The sequence below is a fragment of the Grammomys surdaster genome, unplaced genomic scaffold, assembly GCF_004785775.1.
Source record: "Grammomys surdaster isolate TR1022 unplaced genomic scaffold, NIH_TR_1.0 806, whole genome shotgun sequence".
In the NCBI taxonomy this organism is placed as follows: domain Eukaryota; kingdom Metazoa; phylum Chordata; class Mammalia; order Rodentia; family Muridae; genus Grammomys; species Grammomys surdaster.
In genome coordinates this window covers 60,252-78,451 of record NW_021605225.1, presented here as the reverse complement: position 1 = coordinate 78,451, position 18,200 = coordinate 60,252, and the positions used below count along the sequence as shown (strand labels likewise).

Here is an 18,200-nt window from a genome sequence, read left to right as displayed (position 1 = left end):
CGTGTGTGTGTGTGTGTGTGTGTGTGTGTGTGTGTGTGTGTGTAGGTAGGTAGGTAGGGGACAACCAGTAGGAGGAGACTATTCTCACCATGTCAAATCTGGGGATTGAACTTGGGTTGTCAGTCTTGGTGGCAGATACTTTTGTCATTTTCAGTGATAGAAAACTTTATGGGAACTCTCTGAAGCATGTCCAACACACTAGGAACTAAAATTTTAATTTCTTTTTACGTTATAATTAGTGAAAATTTAGTTAGCCACATGAGCCTCAGAGATACCATATTAGAAACTGGAGAGCAGTGAGCCTTCCCTTACAGGTCTCTCCCACTGCCTGTCTTCCTGCGAGGTTCTTTATTCTTTCTCTTACTCACGAGCCTTCCATTACAGGTCTCTCCCACTGCCTGTCTTCCTGCGAGGTTCTTTATTCTTTCTCTTACTCACCAGACAAGTGTGAAATGTGTTGTCTTCAGGAATTCTACTAAGCAATGTAGAAAGTACAAAGAGGAAAACCAGACAGTCTCTCCTCCCGGAGTGCTGCAGAGTAGCATCTGGGCTAGTACAATGGAAGCAGCCATATTTCTTCATGGCAATTAAAACATCCGGTGTGGAATTACTCATATAAAAATATGTTTTACTGAGGATTAGACAAAGATAAAGGTGGATATTTAATAAAAACTTCTTGAAAAACTAGGTTAATTGTGGAGATGTAAACCCATATTTACAAAGAACTTTCTTAAAGGGTTGAAGGCTGGAGAGGAGGGGAACCTCATCTCCTGATCCTGAGGATCTGACAGCATTTTTGATTCATAGGCTGCCATTTTCCTCCTCCACCCTGTATCTGAAACCTCAACCTAAAGGAATTGTTTGTTTAATGTAATTCATCATGTTTGTCCTAACTGGGCATAGTGGCCCATGCTTGCAACCTCACATTCTAGAGTCAGAGGCAGGAGTATGAGTTTGAGACCAGCCTCTCTTAAATATCAAGACTCTGTTTCACAACATCATCATCATCATCATCATCATCATCATCAGCAGCAGCAGCAGCAGCAGCACAGCAGCAGAAGAGACAATTAAGAACTGTTGATAGAAGCCTGGCTACTGGGGTATGAGTTGGCATTTGATTCCAAATCCATAACTGAACTAGATAGAGCTCATCAAGATGACAGGAGTAATTCCTATAGAGTTAAAAGACATTCAATATGGAAGAAAGATAGTTCAGACGAACTTTGAGAGTCTAGTCTCAAAGCAGACAGGACATCTGGACCGCAGGACCCTTAACTGAAAAGGAATGAGTCTGTTCTCTGTTTCCTTTGTCTGCTGGGAGATCCACAGTGTGGGTTAAGGCTCCCTAGTGTCTGCAGTGGCAAACATTCTGGGTCTTTCTGTGTTACTGTGCTATGTACACGCATCTCACCAGGGAAACATTATAGTAACCTTATTGCTCAATGCCATTAATTCCTGTAGTTAACAACTTTGATTCCTGATCTCTGTCTGTCCAAGTGGTGTGACCACTGTCCCAAGTCGATTAGTGTCTGAATAAAGTGTCAGATGAGCAGATAAAAGCTCTAAATCACAATGGACACCAACCATAGCCCATGATGGAATCAAAAGCAAGTGGAACAGAGAAAAATCTTGATCTTCAATACTGAAGCCCTAGCCTTCTCTCCAGTGCTGTTTCAATAGCTTATGTATCACACAGGGAAGAAGCACTCACCCTAACTTTAAACCCTCTCTGCTCTGACTTCATCATATTTACTGTTGTTCTGATCTCAGTGGACACTTTATATCTTGGCCAAAGAGAACTGATGTTCTAACTTCTCATGACTCATATCGAGTGCACATGAAATTCCAGAGGGATAGGAGACACAGGGGCACTCCTACTCCTGGACTGTGACAGTGAGCAGAGCCTCTGGCCCTGTGTGAACCCAGCCCTATTCTGTCCTCTGTCGTTGGAACCACTGAGATGTCATTGACAGATCTTTCAGTGGACGTTTTTCCAAAAGGCTCACTGTTGCTGTCTGACCTCCCCACTGAGCTGGTATGTGGGACACTTCAAGCTTTGTTTGTTCCCAGCCTCTTAAACCTGATCCTGTCACTAGCACGAGGGCACTGTGTGCCTGAGCAAACATCCTGAATGTTGAAATTCAACCTGAAGAATCAAGCCTGTGTTTAAAGGCCTACTTCTCGTCCAGTGTCAAGACTCTGCTTGCTGATTTACTGCCTTCCTTGTGAAGGAAGGTAATCTTTGAAAAATTGTGGTCTACCTTAGGACCATTCAGCATTTCACAGAAAAACCCACATGTATTATTGTTGAAACTATTTGAACGGTCTATCTCCTGTAAACTGTTGTTAGTTCTTGGCTAACTTTGACCTACATCATTGGACGTTTTAAGTACCTGAGAAAAAGGCATACAAAAGGCTCTGAATTATTCTCTCAGAATGGAAGACATTGACTTCCAAACAATGCTTAGCCTTCAGGCTGTGCTCAGTTCATTAAAATGAAAGTCAGGGCAAAAATCAAACTGCCTACCATACTGTTACAGCCACAGGGGAAAGATATATAAAAAATATATGAACATATATATGTTTTCATGTGCAAATATGTGACTATATATGTATATACATATATGGCTGTCTGTGTCTGTGTGTGCATGTGCAGCTTGTTTTCTCATTGCAGTGTGTGCTTATTACCTGTTTGCATAGTAAGTCTGTGATATTTATTATATTTATTTAACTCTTTCTTCCCCACGGAAGGGTTGGATGATTCACAAGGCAGTTAAAGGAGAGGGTTAGGATAATTAGAGCTGATAGAAGAACAGATGTCGTGACAGTTTAGTCATTCCTGTTTTGTTAGGAGAACCACCCAAAAGGAGAAGGGGATGAACCCTCGTCTGTGAGATCCACCAACCTTGCCTGTAGAATTCTTCACAGACCCTTTCACTCCACTGCTTGCTCATCTCCCAGATTCGACAAGGATTGCAAATGTCAGCACACTTCAAGGCAATCTGAGAATGGACAGGCACAGAGAGGCTGTCAGCGAGGATGTTCCTTCAGATGCAAGTGTATCCAAGCCAAAGGTGCTGCAAGGTCTGCCCATCCTTCTCATGGTACCAAGCCCATGTTTACAGAGGGCCTCCCTGACGAGCTTCTTCAGGAGACAACTGTTATTCACACCTGTACAAAGCCCTTCATTCAGAACCCCCACATTATAACAGTGAGAAGAGAAGAACAACCATTCAAGGACACAGAGCTTTCAGAGAAGATTCGAGTGGGCAAGCCAATGAAAGCCCTTGTCTGGCCCATTATGTTCTTCCATGCCTCTGAGGAAGGTTGCTGCAGGGATCTGGCCAGACTCAAATATGATGATCACTGAAAGTCGCTATTTTTATTTTTTCCATTGAATTTAAAAAATTATTCTATTAAATTATATTAATTGTATATAACTATAATTAAATAGAATGATAATAATTTATTAAATTATTCACACATTACATCGCGGTGGTAGTTTCCCCTCTCTCCCTCCCTCCACCCCCCTACCGCCTCCATCTTCCCTACCTCTTCCCTTCCCATCCACTCCTCCTCCATCTCCTTTCAGAAAAGGGCAGGCCTCCCAGAGATATCAACCAAACACAGCATATCAAGTTGCAGTAAGACTAGGGACCTCCCTCATATTAAGGCTGGACTAGGAAATCCAGTAGGAGTAAAAGGGCCCCCAAAGCAGGCAAAACAGTCAGAGACAACACCCTACTCTCTCTGTTAGGATTCCCATAAAAACACCAAAGCTATACAAGTATAACTTACATACAGAGGACCTAGGTTAGATTCTTGTAGCCTCCCTGGTTGTCAGTTGAGTCTCAGATGGAAGATTCTCTTATGTTGACACTCTCTGTGTATGTCTTAAATTGTGTTTGCATTTACATGTCTGTGTAGGTGTAAATATGCTTAGACTGCCAGCCAAGATACTAAGTCATGTTAAACCCAGGAGTTTTGTGTTTGCCTAGCTAAGTCAGGCCATCTTGGGGTGCTATACGTGGGTCTGGATCTGGGGAGTCTGTTTGGTTTTGTTAGTAGCGATTCCAGGAGAGTTATCTTGAATTTCCAGTCAAGAAGGCTCTCCTTTTTTAACCAACAACTACTAAGGAACTTCAGCTGGAGACCTGCTCACTAGCAATGTTTATTGCTTTGACACACTTCTTTAGATTACAGGGCGGCCAGGAGAATTGGGGTCTAAGAGAGCCTTAGATGGCACGAGCATATAAATCTACTTGTTTATTCTTTGGTTATAAGAGGCACCAGCACACGTCTTGGCTAGGTAAGGGGCAGAAGTCCTTTTGGGGATTTTAAAGATCCCTTTGAGTTAACAAGGGTTCCTTTTGAAATGCAGGGTTAAATGTTTCAGTTACAAGTCGCTCTGAGTCATTTAAGGCAACGTCTGGCTCATCTTTGAGCATTTAGGTTACTAAGCTTTAAGTATTTAGAATCCTGGTTTAGAAAGAAGGGAATAGATATAGTCCTACACCTAGAAGTAGGGTATTCGTGCATGGATTGAACTCTTTGAGTAGCTACAATATAAAGGTCTGGAACAGAATGGCCATGTTCAGACTCTGCTTAAAGTTGGTCTGTCTAGATAAGCTCAGGGTACATGCCTGGGCATGCAGTCACTTTGCCAAAGGGACCAGATGGTGAGAGAAAACATGAAGAAGGCTCTGACTTGGATGCTGGGCCAAACTTGTAGATCTGAGGTTGACTATGTCTCTCTTTTTGCATCATAAATGGCTTCTTGCCATGAAGTAAAGCACAAAGGGTTGCTTGGGCTTGGTCTGATTCAACGATTTGATTCAAATTCATTTATTTATTTGTATCTTGAGAAACTGTAAACCTCACCTGAGCAAGAAAGAGCTTAGGTAGAAAAAGAAGGGAAAGATGATCTGGACAGGCCCCAGGTGAAGGAAAGCTTTTCAGGGTTTGGTGACACTGAGATTAACAGGATCCTCTTAAGTTACAGAAGCAATCCTTCAGTGGCACCTGTCACACTGATTAACTTTCTATCATAGCATAAAACATGGTATATGCTTGTGATACAGGTGGCTCAGGAGCAGGGGGCCCTTGCTGTGGCATTCCTGGTAAAGGCCATTCCTCCAATGTGTGATTTCTAGCACTTTTTTTTTTTTAATAGTAGTACCTATACAGGGGAGTAGAATGAACGACTCTCATATGCTCATATATCTGAATGCTTGGTTTCCAGTGGTGGAACTGTTTGGGAAGGATTAGGAGGTGTGGCCTTATTGGAGAAGGTGTGTCCTTCTCCTGCTCTCCTCCTCTTCTTCTCTCGCTCTTCCCCTCTTCTCCTCTCCTTCTCCTTTTCCTTCCCTCTCTGCCAAGTTGCTGTATCAAGCCGTAAGCTCTCAGATGCTGCTCTAGTGCCATGCTTGTACATGCTGCCAGGCTCCCTGCTACAGCTGTCATGGACTCATCCTTTGAAACTATAAGCAAGCCACCATATAAATGTTTTCTTCACAGTGATAGAAAAGTAACTAAGACAAAGGGTCGAATGCTTACTGATAAACGCAACCTTCCATCGAGGTTACTTTGTGATGAGGCAGTTACCAAACAAGGAAAAACTGAGAGATTTTCCACTTTCTGAAACCTTGTTTTTGCTTGTTTGTAAAGCACTTAACAGCTACATGTCTTTCAGAGCTTTTAACAAAGTAGGTCACAACTCTTACTTTACCACAGCTTGTAGCACCTTCTCAAACGTGCTAAAATCATTGATTGCATCCCTAAGTGTTTTCACTTGGCCAGGCTAGGTGGCTTTTGTTGTTACTTACCTGAAGCATAAAGTGTCTGTCCTGTACATTCTCCAGTCTCAAATCTTTATTGTGGAGGTGAGCTTTTAAGCGGGTCAGAAACTCATTCTGTCTGTTGATGTCTGTGGCCAAGATCAGGGAGCCCAGCTGCTGTTCAATATCCTGTCTGTATCCCCAAGAACAAAAGAGAGAATCATGTTCACACAGCAAATCCCACTCAGGATGCTTGATTCTCGCACCACTCTGTGGCTTGCCTCTGTAGCCTTTAATGTGTTTATCACACAGCATCCCAGGCCCTCATAGCCTGAGAGGGAGTCTTCTGTCGGGGCTGCACAGAGAGACTGAAACCTCATGTGAATGAAGTTGTGTTCATTACACATTCCCACAGTGGAAATTTGAAAGAGTGAGAAAGAAAAACATGCTTTAAGGGGAACACAAAAAGACTTGGAAGAAACATCACAGGAGTTTGGGTTGTGCCTTCTGAGGGTTCAAAGTAGCTTGAAGTGAAGATGTTCATAGAGAAAGAAAAGGTGGTAGCAATAGTCTTAATGTTTAAAAATATTTATTTTTTTAAACTCTTATTTATGTATATGTGTATATGTGTGTGTGTCTGTGTGTCATGTCACAGGTATGACAATACCCAGAGTGGGCAGAAGAGGGCACTGGATTCTCTGCGGCTCAAGTTATAGGTGGTTGTGAGCCCCTGTGAGTACTGTGAACTGAACTCTAGTTCTCTGGAAGAGCTGTAAGTGCTGTTAACCAGTGATCCATCTTTCTGAACTAGTGATCATAATTTGGAAGACGGTAATGGAAATGGTACGGGATGGAACGGGTCAGTAACAATACAAAATAGACTGGCAGCAAAAGGCAATAGAACTTAAAAGCAAAACATGCGACTGAGACATCACTGTAAACTGGCATGAAAGACATGTTAGCATACAGATGGCACAGGAGAAGCAGGCATCTTACAAAATTAGTGCAGGTCAGAGCTTTGCTTCTCACATACAAATCAGTCAGGAGGAGGGAGGACTGACCAGTAACTATGTTTAAAGTTCACATGTAGAAATGGAATGCTTTAGTCAGGCGGTGGTGGCACACGCCTTTAATCCCAGCACTTGGGAGGCAGAGGCAGACGGATTTCTGAGTTAGAGGACAGCCTGGTCTACAGAGTGAGTTCCAGGACAGCCAGGACTACACAGAGAAACCCTGTCTCAAAAAAAAAAAAAAAAAAAAACCCCTGTCTCAAAAAAAAAAAAAGAAATGGAATGTGTTGAAGACACATGCATAGGTCATGGCTGTGCCATTTAATGAGTCAAGATACCTGTATAGGAACATTGTCTGCCAGTGTCCTAGGGGATCCCCTTGCCTCCTCCATGCCCTGCTTCCCCAGCAAGCCTGCTGTGACTACCCTTTGACCTTTTTCTACTTAAAATAATTTTGTCACTGTGCATGTTTAACAAGATGCTTTAACTTCAGCTACTTTCAAACTTTTAAGTTATATGATATATAATATGGCACAATATAATATATAATATGGCATTATTAATATATTTTGCCATCCCATTTTGTAGTTGGGCTTTGTATTATTTATTTTTAAACATAATTTTATTCTTTGAGAATTTCATACTTGTGTACAATGTATTTTCACTGGAATACCCCCCCTTCCCTTCAGCTCTTCCCAGACCCCTTCACCCTGACCTACCTCCCTCTTGATTTTATGCTCCTCCCCCCCTTAGGTTGACTTGAGTGCAGTTGGTGCTGCCAGTATGTACATGGGTATACGTACATGACTGGAGCATGTTGCCTCTTTTGTTGTTTTGAGACAGCATTTCATATAGTCGAGATAAGGCCTTACGGTACTATGTAGCTAGGCTGACCTCTGGCTTTTCAGTCTCCACCTCCCAAATGCTGGAATTTCAGTAGTATGCCACCACGCCTGGCTCATGTCTTGTCTTTTTGGCTTGATATTATGTTTTCAAATTCATTGTGCTGACATGTAGTCTCTAATACATAATTTTCATCAATGTACTGTATTCTAATTTACTGTAATGCGAACCCATGTTTGATGACCACTTCAGTTGCTTCCGGTTTCTGACTACTATGAAAAATGCCCCATAAAAATGCTTCCCAGATGAAGAGTACACACACAACCTTTATATTTTTAAGTACGCCTTAGGCAGCACAATAGCTGGGAAGCTGCCTACCTTCCATGTTGTTATTGGACTAGAAGGGGGATTGTTGAGGCTTTGTCTTTTACTGTCTATTGTAATGATAAATGCAGGCCCCTAAAACCTAGAGTCTACACATAGCCCCTGGGACCTTCTCCCAAGTTAATTCTAATTGGTGAATAAAAATGCCATCTGTCGATAGCTGAGGAGAGGAGACATAGGTGGAGATGAGGTTGTTGTAGCCTTAGGGAGAACACCATGAAGAAAAAGTTAGTATAATAAAGGAAGAATGTAGAGGAGGGGAGAAAGGAGAGCTGTCATGCATCAGCTGAGCCATAAAAACGTGGCCTGTGGGCTGGCCAATTAGAACTAAGAGCAGCCCAGATGAAACATAGCAAGTAATAACTTGGGTCATACATAGGAAGGTAGATTCTAACAACATGCAGGGTAGGCAGTTGTCCAACTATTGTGCTGCCTAAGATATGTTTAAAAATATAAATACTATGTGTGTCTTTCATCCAAAAACATAAATGGTCTAATGCAGGTAGAAACCCTGCACTGGGATTTCTAATATTTTTACTACAAACTACAAGTAAAATCAGAATCAAAACATCTGATGGGCACCTTGAAAACTCACCGAGAACTACTTTAAAGCTTTTATCAGACAGATATCGATGGATTACTGTCTTAAGCACAATACAACACTAGTTTTATGTTTCCTTTTATTTTTATTTTATTATAAAAATAAAACATGTTATTTATAATGAAATAATTTGGAGACCACTCATTTCCCGACAATGGTGAACAATCACATCTATTTGGATACAATATTGACAAATAGTGAGCATAATAACTCCTGTAACTCACTGATGATGTAGAAAATTCCTGTAACTCACTGATGATGTAGAAAAAGCCTTTTTTGTAAATGTACACTACTAGGCTGGACAGTATAATGCAAGCCAGGTGTGGTGACCATAATCACACCTGGTCCCTTAATCTCTCCACTTGGGAGACTGAGGCAAGAGAATTGATGTGAGTTTGAAGTCAGCCTGGGTTGCAGCATGAGGTCCTGTCTCAAACAATCTAAACAGAAAGGATGGAGAAATGTTCAGTGGTCGAGCGCACTGGCTGTTCTTGCCGAGGACTTGAGTTTGGCTCCCAGCACCTGTACCGGAAGGCTCATGAGTGCCTATAACTAACTCTAGCTCCAGTAATTGCATCCTCTTCTGGCCTCTGAGTCTACTTGAATCCACATAGTATACATACAACCAAGCAAGCAAAGCAAAGCAAAACAAAACAAAACAAAAACCTGAAGAGAACAACAGAGCCTGCAAACGCCTTGCATTTTGTTAAGATGTGGTTGCATTTTCAGTATTTTTAAAACTGACAGGAGACAAAGCTGCAGGGCTAACACTGACTGTCCTCATAGAAGGGGTCACCAGTGCTTGTGTGTTTCTTCTTTGAACTATGTAAGCCTGTCAGTATTCTGTCTACTATTTTGTTCTTCAAAAGCAACAACTCATTATTGTTCAAATGAGTACTTTTCTCAAGTTTCTGTAATTTCCACATTTAATGTATCAGGTTTTTAAAGGTCAGAAAAATAACCTTAAATGACTTCCTTGAGGGTAGGAAAGCTAATAATGATGAGTATAAGTTTTGTTACAAAGTCTGTTCACGATCATTACTGTGTAATGATTAATCTTCCAGCAAGTGCAATTCGAAACACAGTATCTCACAAAGACACTGTAGCTCAGAGATAAATGGTATTTTAGTGCAGTCCGTGGGAGTGAGTGTGAGTGAGTGTGAGTGTGTGAGTGTGAGTGAGTGTGAGTGTGTGAGTGTGAGTGTGAGTGTGAGTGAGTGTGAGGGTTATAACTGAAACAGCAAGGGTTAGTGGGATGGTTTGGGGAAGGTTGGTCACACTGGGTCCTTTTCTGCTTCTGTCCCAATTATTCCTCATTATATTCTTTTTCTGTTCACCCTCCTTCCTGTTTTTATTTTTATTTATTTATTTTTTTAATTTCCAGAGGGTTAAAAAGAGCTCAGTTCCTCCTGTAAGCTGAACATTCTTTCCAGAGCTGGGGATTCATGTGAAATGCATAGAGGTCCCCCCAAAAACTTAAGAGCGCAGAGAATACTGCCTGTCTGATAGCAGAACATCACTCTGTAACAATGGTTGATTTTGTCATGCACCTACCTCCCTTGAGTCCTATACTTTTCCATAAAAGAGATCAGAATTAGTGGTGGTGTTGTAAACAGTGTTTTGGTTAAGTTGGGGCCATGAGAAATACGAGTAAGATTCAGGCCAGACAAACAGTAGACTGTGAAAAGAAATATTTTCTGCTTAAAAGGCAAAGACTAGCTGGGCAAGGTAGTGTAGACTTAATTCAAGCACTTGGGAGGCAGAAGTCAAGGTCAAGGTCACCCTGGTCTACAGAGCAAGTTCCAGGACAGCCAGGACTGCACTGAGAAACCCTGTCTTAGAAAATGTAAATAAATAAAAAGACAAACAAACAAACAAACAAAACCCAAAAGACATTAAGCAGATCAATGATAGAAAAATGTCTGGCCAAGTCAGTTGACAAATCCATTTAATTATTTTGTCTTATTTATTTATTTTTTGAAAAGGAGTTTTTCTCTGTGGCCCAGGCTGCCCCCAGTCTCACAGTGATCCTCCTGCCTCAGCTTTCAAATTGCTAGAAATATAGTAATTGGTTACACACAGCTTAATGAAGCATTTCTGACTCCTCCTTTGCCTGGAGACTGGCAGTGATAAAGCACACTTAACTGGACTAGTCCTTAATCTAGTTTGCAAATTCCTATTGTCTTTCTTGACAAATATTTATTCTTTGTATCTAAATGGGAGGACGGTTTTGCTAACATAAGGGATAGGAATTTGGCAGAGTAGAGCCTTGTTGCTGAAGAGTGTGAAAGCAGAGGGATGTTTATTATCCTTTCCTCTGATTTTAGGTCACTGACCATCTGAGGCCATTTCAAAATGCACAGAGATTCTGGCTTCTAGGTTTTGGTACCTGACACCGAATCTCTGGCTGGCCAATTAAGTGAGGGCAGGAAACCCAGCAGCTGGCTCCCTGCTACTGATGCAGGGTCCTCAGCACACCCTGGAGAACGTGACTTATCTTTACCGAGCGCACACCAGTCTGCTGCAGCTCTAGAGCACTTACGTCACTTCCTTTGGCAAGTGAGCAAGAAGCCGTGACTCCCGAAGCATCCCGATTGTCGATCGCCAGTGGTGATTCTCCAGCACAGACATATTCTAGAAAGAAAGAAAACATAAGCTACAAAGGGGAGAAGAGCTAGATAACAATCTTCACAGTTGTGTACACCTTGGGGACAGCCAATGTTTCTTTCCAAAGGCCCAGGAAAGAAAACCAAAGTGAAAAGCCCCAGGCCTCATCCTCAGGCTGCAGTGATGTCCCTTGGAGTCTAGGTTGACTAATTCTGTTCCATATAACACAAGCCTCTGTCCCTGCTTCCTACAGCTCCCTCAGGTGATCCTACGCATGAAGAGCAGAGTGAAGCAGTTGGAACAGGTTGTAATAGGTGTCAGCGCTCTGCAGTGCTGACTTAAATCTGAGATTGGTTGATCAAACCATGCAGAGGAAGTTGTTACAACTTCTGGTCTAATCTGCTGTGTTGACAGTAGCTGGTAAGATCCTCCAATATCCAGACTCCCATGGCCTTGGGTAACACAGCAGACTTCTGAGTTCCATTCAATATTGTTTTGCTTATTGGGTAGTTGGTGGTTCTTCTAACAAAAGATTGTGTGTGTGTGTGTATGTGTGTATATATGTATACACATACATACATGCACATGAATTCTTCGGAGGTCATAGAGGGCATTAGATCTCCTGGAGTTGGAGTTACTGGTGGTTATAAGCCACTGGATTCTACTGTTAAGACTGTCTTCTCCAAGAGCGGTATGAGCTTACCTGCTGAGCCATCTCTGCAGCCACCAGGAATGAATTTTTATGCTCACTATGCTCACTAAGGTTTAAGAACCACTGTTAAGGGGGATAGCTTTGTCAACCGTCATGATGAGCATCTTGACATTTTAGCCTTTGAAGTCTGTGAAATGAAGTCTACAGTTGCTCCCTTGTCCGGTTATTTTGATACCTCTCGCTTTTGGGGAGCATCAGCTATGTTTAGCTTCTCCCTTGAATTTACTTTTAGTGTAAGTTTTTCTTTTTCTTTCTGTTTTTGGTTTTCCTAAAATAGAGTCTCACAGCATTCACAGGCTGTCCTTGAAGTTAACATTTAGCCCAGGCTAGCCTTTAACTATCAATCTTCCTGCCTTGACCTGCTGAGTTCCAGGATTATAGGTGTATGCCACCAAGCTTGGCCCCTGTACTATTTTAAGAGCAATTTTAAGTTGATAAAAATATAAAAGATAACATTATTTAAAACCGAAAGAAAACTGTTCAATTTCATTTACATGAGGTGCCTTATATAATGACAGTTGCAGAGACAGAATGAGGGACAGTAGTTGGCAGGATGGGAGGTTACAGGAGGATGGGAGCTCCTGGATATAGAATGGATATAGAGTTTTATAAGATGTTCTAGAGACACAGGGTTATGATGGCTGTATATAATTATAGCTGCACTTGATTATTAATTGACGTGGAAGGGCCCGGCTCACTTGGGGGTAGTGCCACTCCTGGGTGTGTGGTCCTAGGTGAGCTGAGAAAGCCAGCTAAGCACACCAGGGGAGCAGACTATAGCTGCACTCAATACCACTGACTCATATCCTTCAGAGTGTTGAGAAGGTGTATTTCACCACAGTTCAAAAATTAGGAAGGGACCGAAGCAAGGATAACCATTGTTCTAGTTTGCTTCCTCTTACCGTGGCAAAGACCATGACAGAAAGCAACTGGGAGAAAAGGGTTTATCTTATCTTACAACTTACAGCCCTTCACTGAGGGAAGTCAGAGCAAGAACCCGAAGATGGGAACTGAAGAGGGGCCATAGAACTCTGCTTATTAGTTTGCTCCCGGTAGTGTGCTTAGCTGACTTTCTCAGCTCACCTAGGACCACGTGTCCAGGAGTAGTATTGCCCCCAAGTGAGCTGGGCTCTTACACGGCAATCATTAATCAATGAATGCCCTAAAGACTTGCCTACAGGCCAATCTGATGGAGGCGTTTCCTCAACTGAGATTTCTTTTCCCAGATAACTTCTAAAAAAAAAAAAGCTTAACCAGATCAAAACAAATCAGAATCTCCAACTTGTTTTTAGCAAATAGAAGGAGGGCCCCTGCAAGTGACACAATCCAGGGTCCTCTGAAACTCTCTCTCTCTCTCTCTCTCTCTCTCTCTCTCTCTCTCTCTCTCTCTCTCTCACACACACACACACACACACACACACACACACACACACACCATATTTACACAAAAGTTCAAGGAAAATACACCTATTCTTGCTTCTTAAATCTCCCCAGGACTCTGTTGTGACAAGCTTTGTGAGATACTTCTTTAAGCCCATCCTCAGAGAGACTGTGTTTTGCAATTGCTTCTCTCTTGCCAAGCAGTTGTTATTTTTATTTACCACTTGATCATGTTTGAACCAGTGATGAAATTTTATTACTTTCACCCACTGGTCTATTATTTCCTTTTGGGCATGAGCCATGCTCAACAAAAGAGAATGTTTGTTATAAGTAATGTACTAGACAAATTTGTTCTGATTGTAAAGATTTATGAGGAGGGAGAGTGATAGGTTAGCATGATGTAACAGATGTTCAATCCTGCAGTGACATTTAATTCAGTCGCTCATGAGTCCACTTGCCAGACTAAGTCAAGCAGATATAGACACGAGCTACCTCACATGAGTTCTTCAAGGGGCCAAAAAATTGTAACAAGACCTAATGACAAATGACACTACATCTCTGTTGAATGGAATAGGAGCGTCAGGAGGCTGGCCTTAGGCAGTGTTTTGTATGCCAGCCTGACTTAACATCTTCATTAACGATCTTCTTCAGATGGACTGTGAGGAAACTTAGGGAATTTGCTGCTGAAGTGTATTTGTATAGGAGTACCAAGGGAATGAGAGGAGACTGAGCAGGCTGGGGAGCCTGCACCACAATGATCACAGACTCATGTGAAAGAGTCTTATACAAACAACAGTTTGGTCAGGATGTTGTAGGGATCAGGGCCACTCATCTGCCTTCAAGAGAGTAAGGGATAGAGGGCAGTGAAGTGAAGGGCACACCTGCAGTGTCTCGGGCCAAGTACTTTATTTAACCTTGTTTAGCCCTCGCATGACCCTTGCATGTTCATACCTCAGGTATAATAACCTGTGAGGCTGGCACGCCATTTGTGACTAGATAAGGAACATCTTTGACTCATGCCTGCCTGCATTAAAACCTGGGACTATGCACATGCTTTTCACTGCCTCCTAAGAATTTTCTCTGTGCTGCTGTATCTAAGCACCCAGAAGCTAGAGCTTTATAAGCTCACAAATACCTATAATTAGATTTAATTTTGCCCTCACTTTCCAGAATTGATATCTAAAAATGCAAGTCATTCAGTTATGCCCTGCTTATTTGTAAACATTAGCATTTCAACACCATATTTTTGCATATTAAATGTATTCAGGGAATCAAAATACCATTTACTTTTAATGCCCGTTCATTTCTCCTTGAAAAAAAAAGCACATGAATAATGCATTATTTAAGTCAGAAATTTAAACCAAAGATTTACCGCTGTTGCTGCCATTCTCTTGCCTTTCTTGATTATGGGACTTGATCCCAAGATCTCACCCATGCCAAGCTAGGCATATGCTCTGCTTATGAGCTAAGCCACCGGCCTGGACCTTTCATTTTCAGTCTGTTCCTCATAGAGCTTTATTATTTACTTACTGATTTTTATGTGTGTGTGTGTGTGTGTGTGTGAGTGTGAGTGTGTGGCATGTGCCTGTGGGTGTATGTGTATGCACCTGTGCATATATGTATGTGCTTTATATATGTGTGTGCACCTATGTATGTATGTGTGTGCTTCTTTATATGGGTGTGTGTGTGTGTGTGTGTGCACTTGTGCTTGTACCCATGTTGAGGCCAGAGAAGGACACTGGATATTTGTCTTTATTGTTGTCTGTCTTAGTTCAAGAAGTCCCTCTGAGCCTGGAGCTAGGCCGATGGTCATCAAGCTCCTAGAGCCTCCTGTCTCTGCCTCCTCCTACCCCCAGTGCTAGGGGTTAGATTCATGTATTACCACACCCAGCTTTTCACTCAGTGCTAGGAATTCAAACTTCTAGGTCCTTCTAGTCACATAGCAAGTGCACTTACCCACTAGGCCATCTCTTCAAGTCCCAGAATTTTAGTTTAATGGCATATATTTATATCTGTGAAATCTTCTATTAGAACATTATCACAATTCTCTGCAACAAAAATAGGGCTATAAGCTGAAATTCTAATTTAAAAGATTTCCCTAATTTGGGCCTATAAGAATGAAATAGTTTTTGAGATTGAGTTTATAGTGTAATTGTTATTAGTACCTAACTGGCCTTTAAAAGCACTGGAATATTGCAAATTTGAAAAAAATTATGCTAAGCAATCAGAGTTATTGGCAGTTGTCTTGGGACACCAACGTGGGTGGGACTCTGGAACCTCAAGTGAAGGAGGAGACATTTTGATATTTCTAATGGTTAAGCCTCAGAATAGGTAAGAGGATGCCTGTCTTCTGTAAGATGGAGAAGGCTGATTGTGTGAACAGGCTGGAGGAGGGGAACTTTGGCTTGATAGTCTTGCTGGTCCATTCCAGGCAGGCTAATGGGCAGGCCTAAGCATGGGCTCTGCACAGTGTTCAACCCTAAGCACTGCTCGGAAGCCTCCCTGCATTCCCAGAGGCATACATGCGTGGTTGGAAATTTTTGCTAGCCATGACTACTATGGAGGACAAGGAGCATTTCTTATTCATCTTTGTACCTGAGTATAGGTCACAGTGCTGTGTAAAAAGGGAAATGTTTGTTGAATTGGTCAGTATGAGCGATATCTGCACCCTAGTGTTTAAGGGTTTAAAGAATTGTTAAAAGAAAAGGAAACAAGATTCGGAATTTGGGCCAATCTCTGGCAGAAGCCAGATTTGGAATGTTCTGTTGTGAAATCTTCAGACTTTTGTTCAAGGCAAAGATATTTTTAAATTATTATAGCAATTGGCTCCTTTTCATTACATGTTCACAGAAAACCAGATAAGTGACTCCAGGAGCAAAATATGAGGTAGCATTTGTTAATTGCAGAGCACACGTAAGATCACTATAAAGAATTTAAAAATCATTCCAACCCATCCTGCATAGTTTACTCATGACAATCAGGAAAAACAGTGGAATATTCACTAACACTGACCATGTGCTTGACACTGGCAGCAGAGAGTGAATCCATGACAGAGACTTGCTGTCCATCTGAGACACGAGCATCTAACCAGGCAATGGCAATTTTGATGATACACATGGGAATAAGGGAAGAGAACACTGAGCTTGTGTCGGAGACACAGGAAAGATGGCTCTTTAGAGGCAGGAGATGTCAAGGAGGAAAAGATGTCCAAGATGAGATCAGAGGTTAGTGAGCCAGAGTGGACCCAGAGACTACACACATTACATCTGAGCAGAATATTCCACATGACAGCGCATCTGGTTACAAATGGGCAGGAGGAGGATTGTGTGGAGGCCTGAAACAGGAGATACTGTACATCTCTCTTCTCTGTTTGGTTGCATATTTTGTTTCAGACATGGTCATGTTATAAGAGACTACATACTTTGCTTAGCGATTTTCTATTTTGCCTGGGAGAATGTAGAGATTTTTATTTGCTTTGGTCATCATCTGCATTCAGGTACCTGGCATGCATTAATATGCATTAATATTAACATTGCCACAAATATTCACTGAATGAATGGAGGAATGAGAAATATGGTGGAGAAATGAAAAGTATTTCTGATTTGTGATTTATTGAGGCTGAAAGGGGATATGGTGGGAAGAAAGGCTTGGTGGAAGCCAGGCTATGGTGAGAATCTCAAGGTTGGTGCCCGAACACAAGGTTTGGCTATTTACAGGATCTTACAGATCAACAAGATAATTCTTTGTGGCCAGAATTGGGTTTGAGGAAACTCCTCCTGGCTACATAGTAGGGAAAGTATTATGACCAGGCAACACCCAGTGATGTGGACACACGGAGGCAGGAGGATGTCTATGTCCTGAACCAAAGAAAAGTAAGGGTGAGCACCAGGCCAGTTACTGGAGTTCCTAGAAAACTGTCAGAGATGACAATGGCTTGTCCCTGGAACTGGAGCAGCCCTGCTGTTGATGAGTATATCTGACTTTCATGGTAGCCCATCCCATAGTCCCAGAAAAGTAGACTGAGAGAAAGAAGACGACGTTCAGACATGGTCAGTGGGCTGTGAACGTGTGATAGGATGATTCCATCTTCATGTCCCCTGATACCCTAGCCAGTTTAGGAAGATGTCTGCCCTGGATGGAGAAGGGTCAGTTTAGCAATTTCATATTGTCCCAGTAGCATATGTATTCATATCTCAGACTCCACACATTTGCAGTTTTAGAACAATCTTTTAAAAATTATTTACTTATTATTTAGTGTGTGTGTGTGTGTGTGTGTGTGTGTGTGTATGTGTGTGGTAGTCTTCTGTGCATATGCATCTTGAGCTTACTGGCTGACCTTAAGTGTCTTCCTCTGTTGCTCTAGGTCTTGTTTTTGAGACAGGCTCTCTCCCTGAGCCCAGAGCTAGCAGTTTCCATGAGAGTGGCAGAGAGTCTCAGGGATCCTTTGCTTCCCACTGTGCTGGGATTAGAACCAGGTCTCATGTGGGTGTTGGGGATTCAAACTCTGGCTCTCTTGGTCTCATGACAACCAAATAAACCATTTCCTGAACCTAAGAATATTCTTCATCTTGATGTTGAAGGAACAAACTTCCACATTTGTGGCCACAAGAACTATTAGAATTTTAATCTGGAAAAACAAATCCCTTACCACATTGAAGGCAAAACAACCCCCCTCCCTCTTTTTCTTTTCTGAAGTATCAAGTACGGTATGTCTCAGAGACAAAATAATCTCTTTGATTGCTGGCATTTAATAAACCACCATCACAGATTTTCAAATTAAATCAAGAGGCTGCCTGTCAAAGAGTATCTGGCACAGCTTAGTTGCTGCCATACAAGGCACCTTTCCTTTCCTTTCCTTTCCTTTCCTTTCCTTTCCTTTCCTTTCC

The 18,200-nt window shown here is 42.0% G+C and overlaps 1 protein-coding gene across 1 annotated transcript in view; it reads right to left on the bottom strand.

Moving 5' to 3' along the window:
* Window positions 1-18,200, bottom strand: part of Pde7b (phosphodiesterase 7B) — a 60,645-nt gene that overhangs the window by 8,869 nt on the left and 33,576 nt on the right. Inside the window, exons 7-9 of the mRNA XM_028782608.1 lie at window positions 11,158-11,249; window positions 5,826-5,970; window positions 2,906-3,002 (exon numbers count right to left, since the gene is read on the bottom strand). Of these exons, the coding sequence (XP_028638441.1) occupies window positions 2,906-3,002; window positions 5,826-5,970; window positions 11,158-11,249 (334 nt within the window). The remainder of the gene's footprint in view (window positions 1-2,905; window positions 3,003-5,825; window positions 5,971-11,157; window positions 11,250-18,200) is intronic.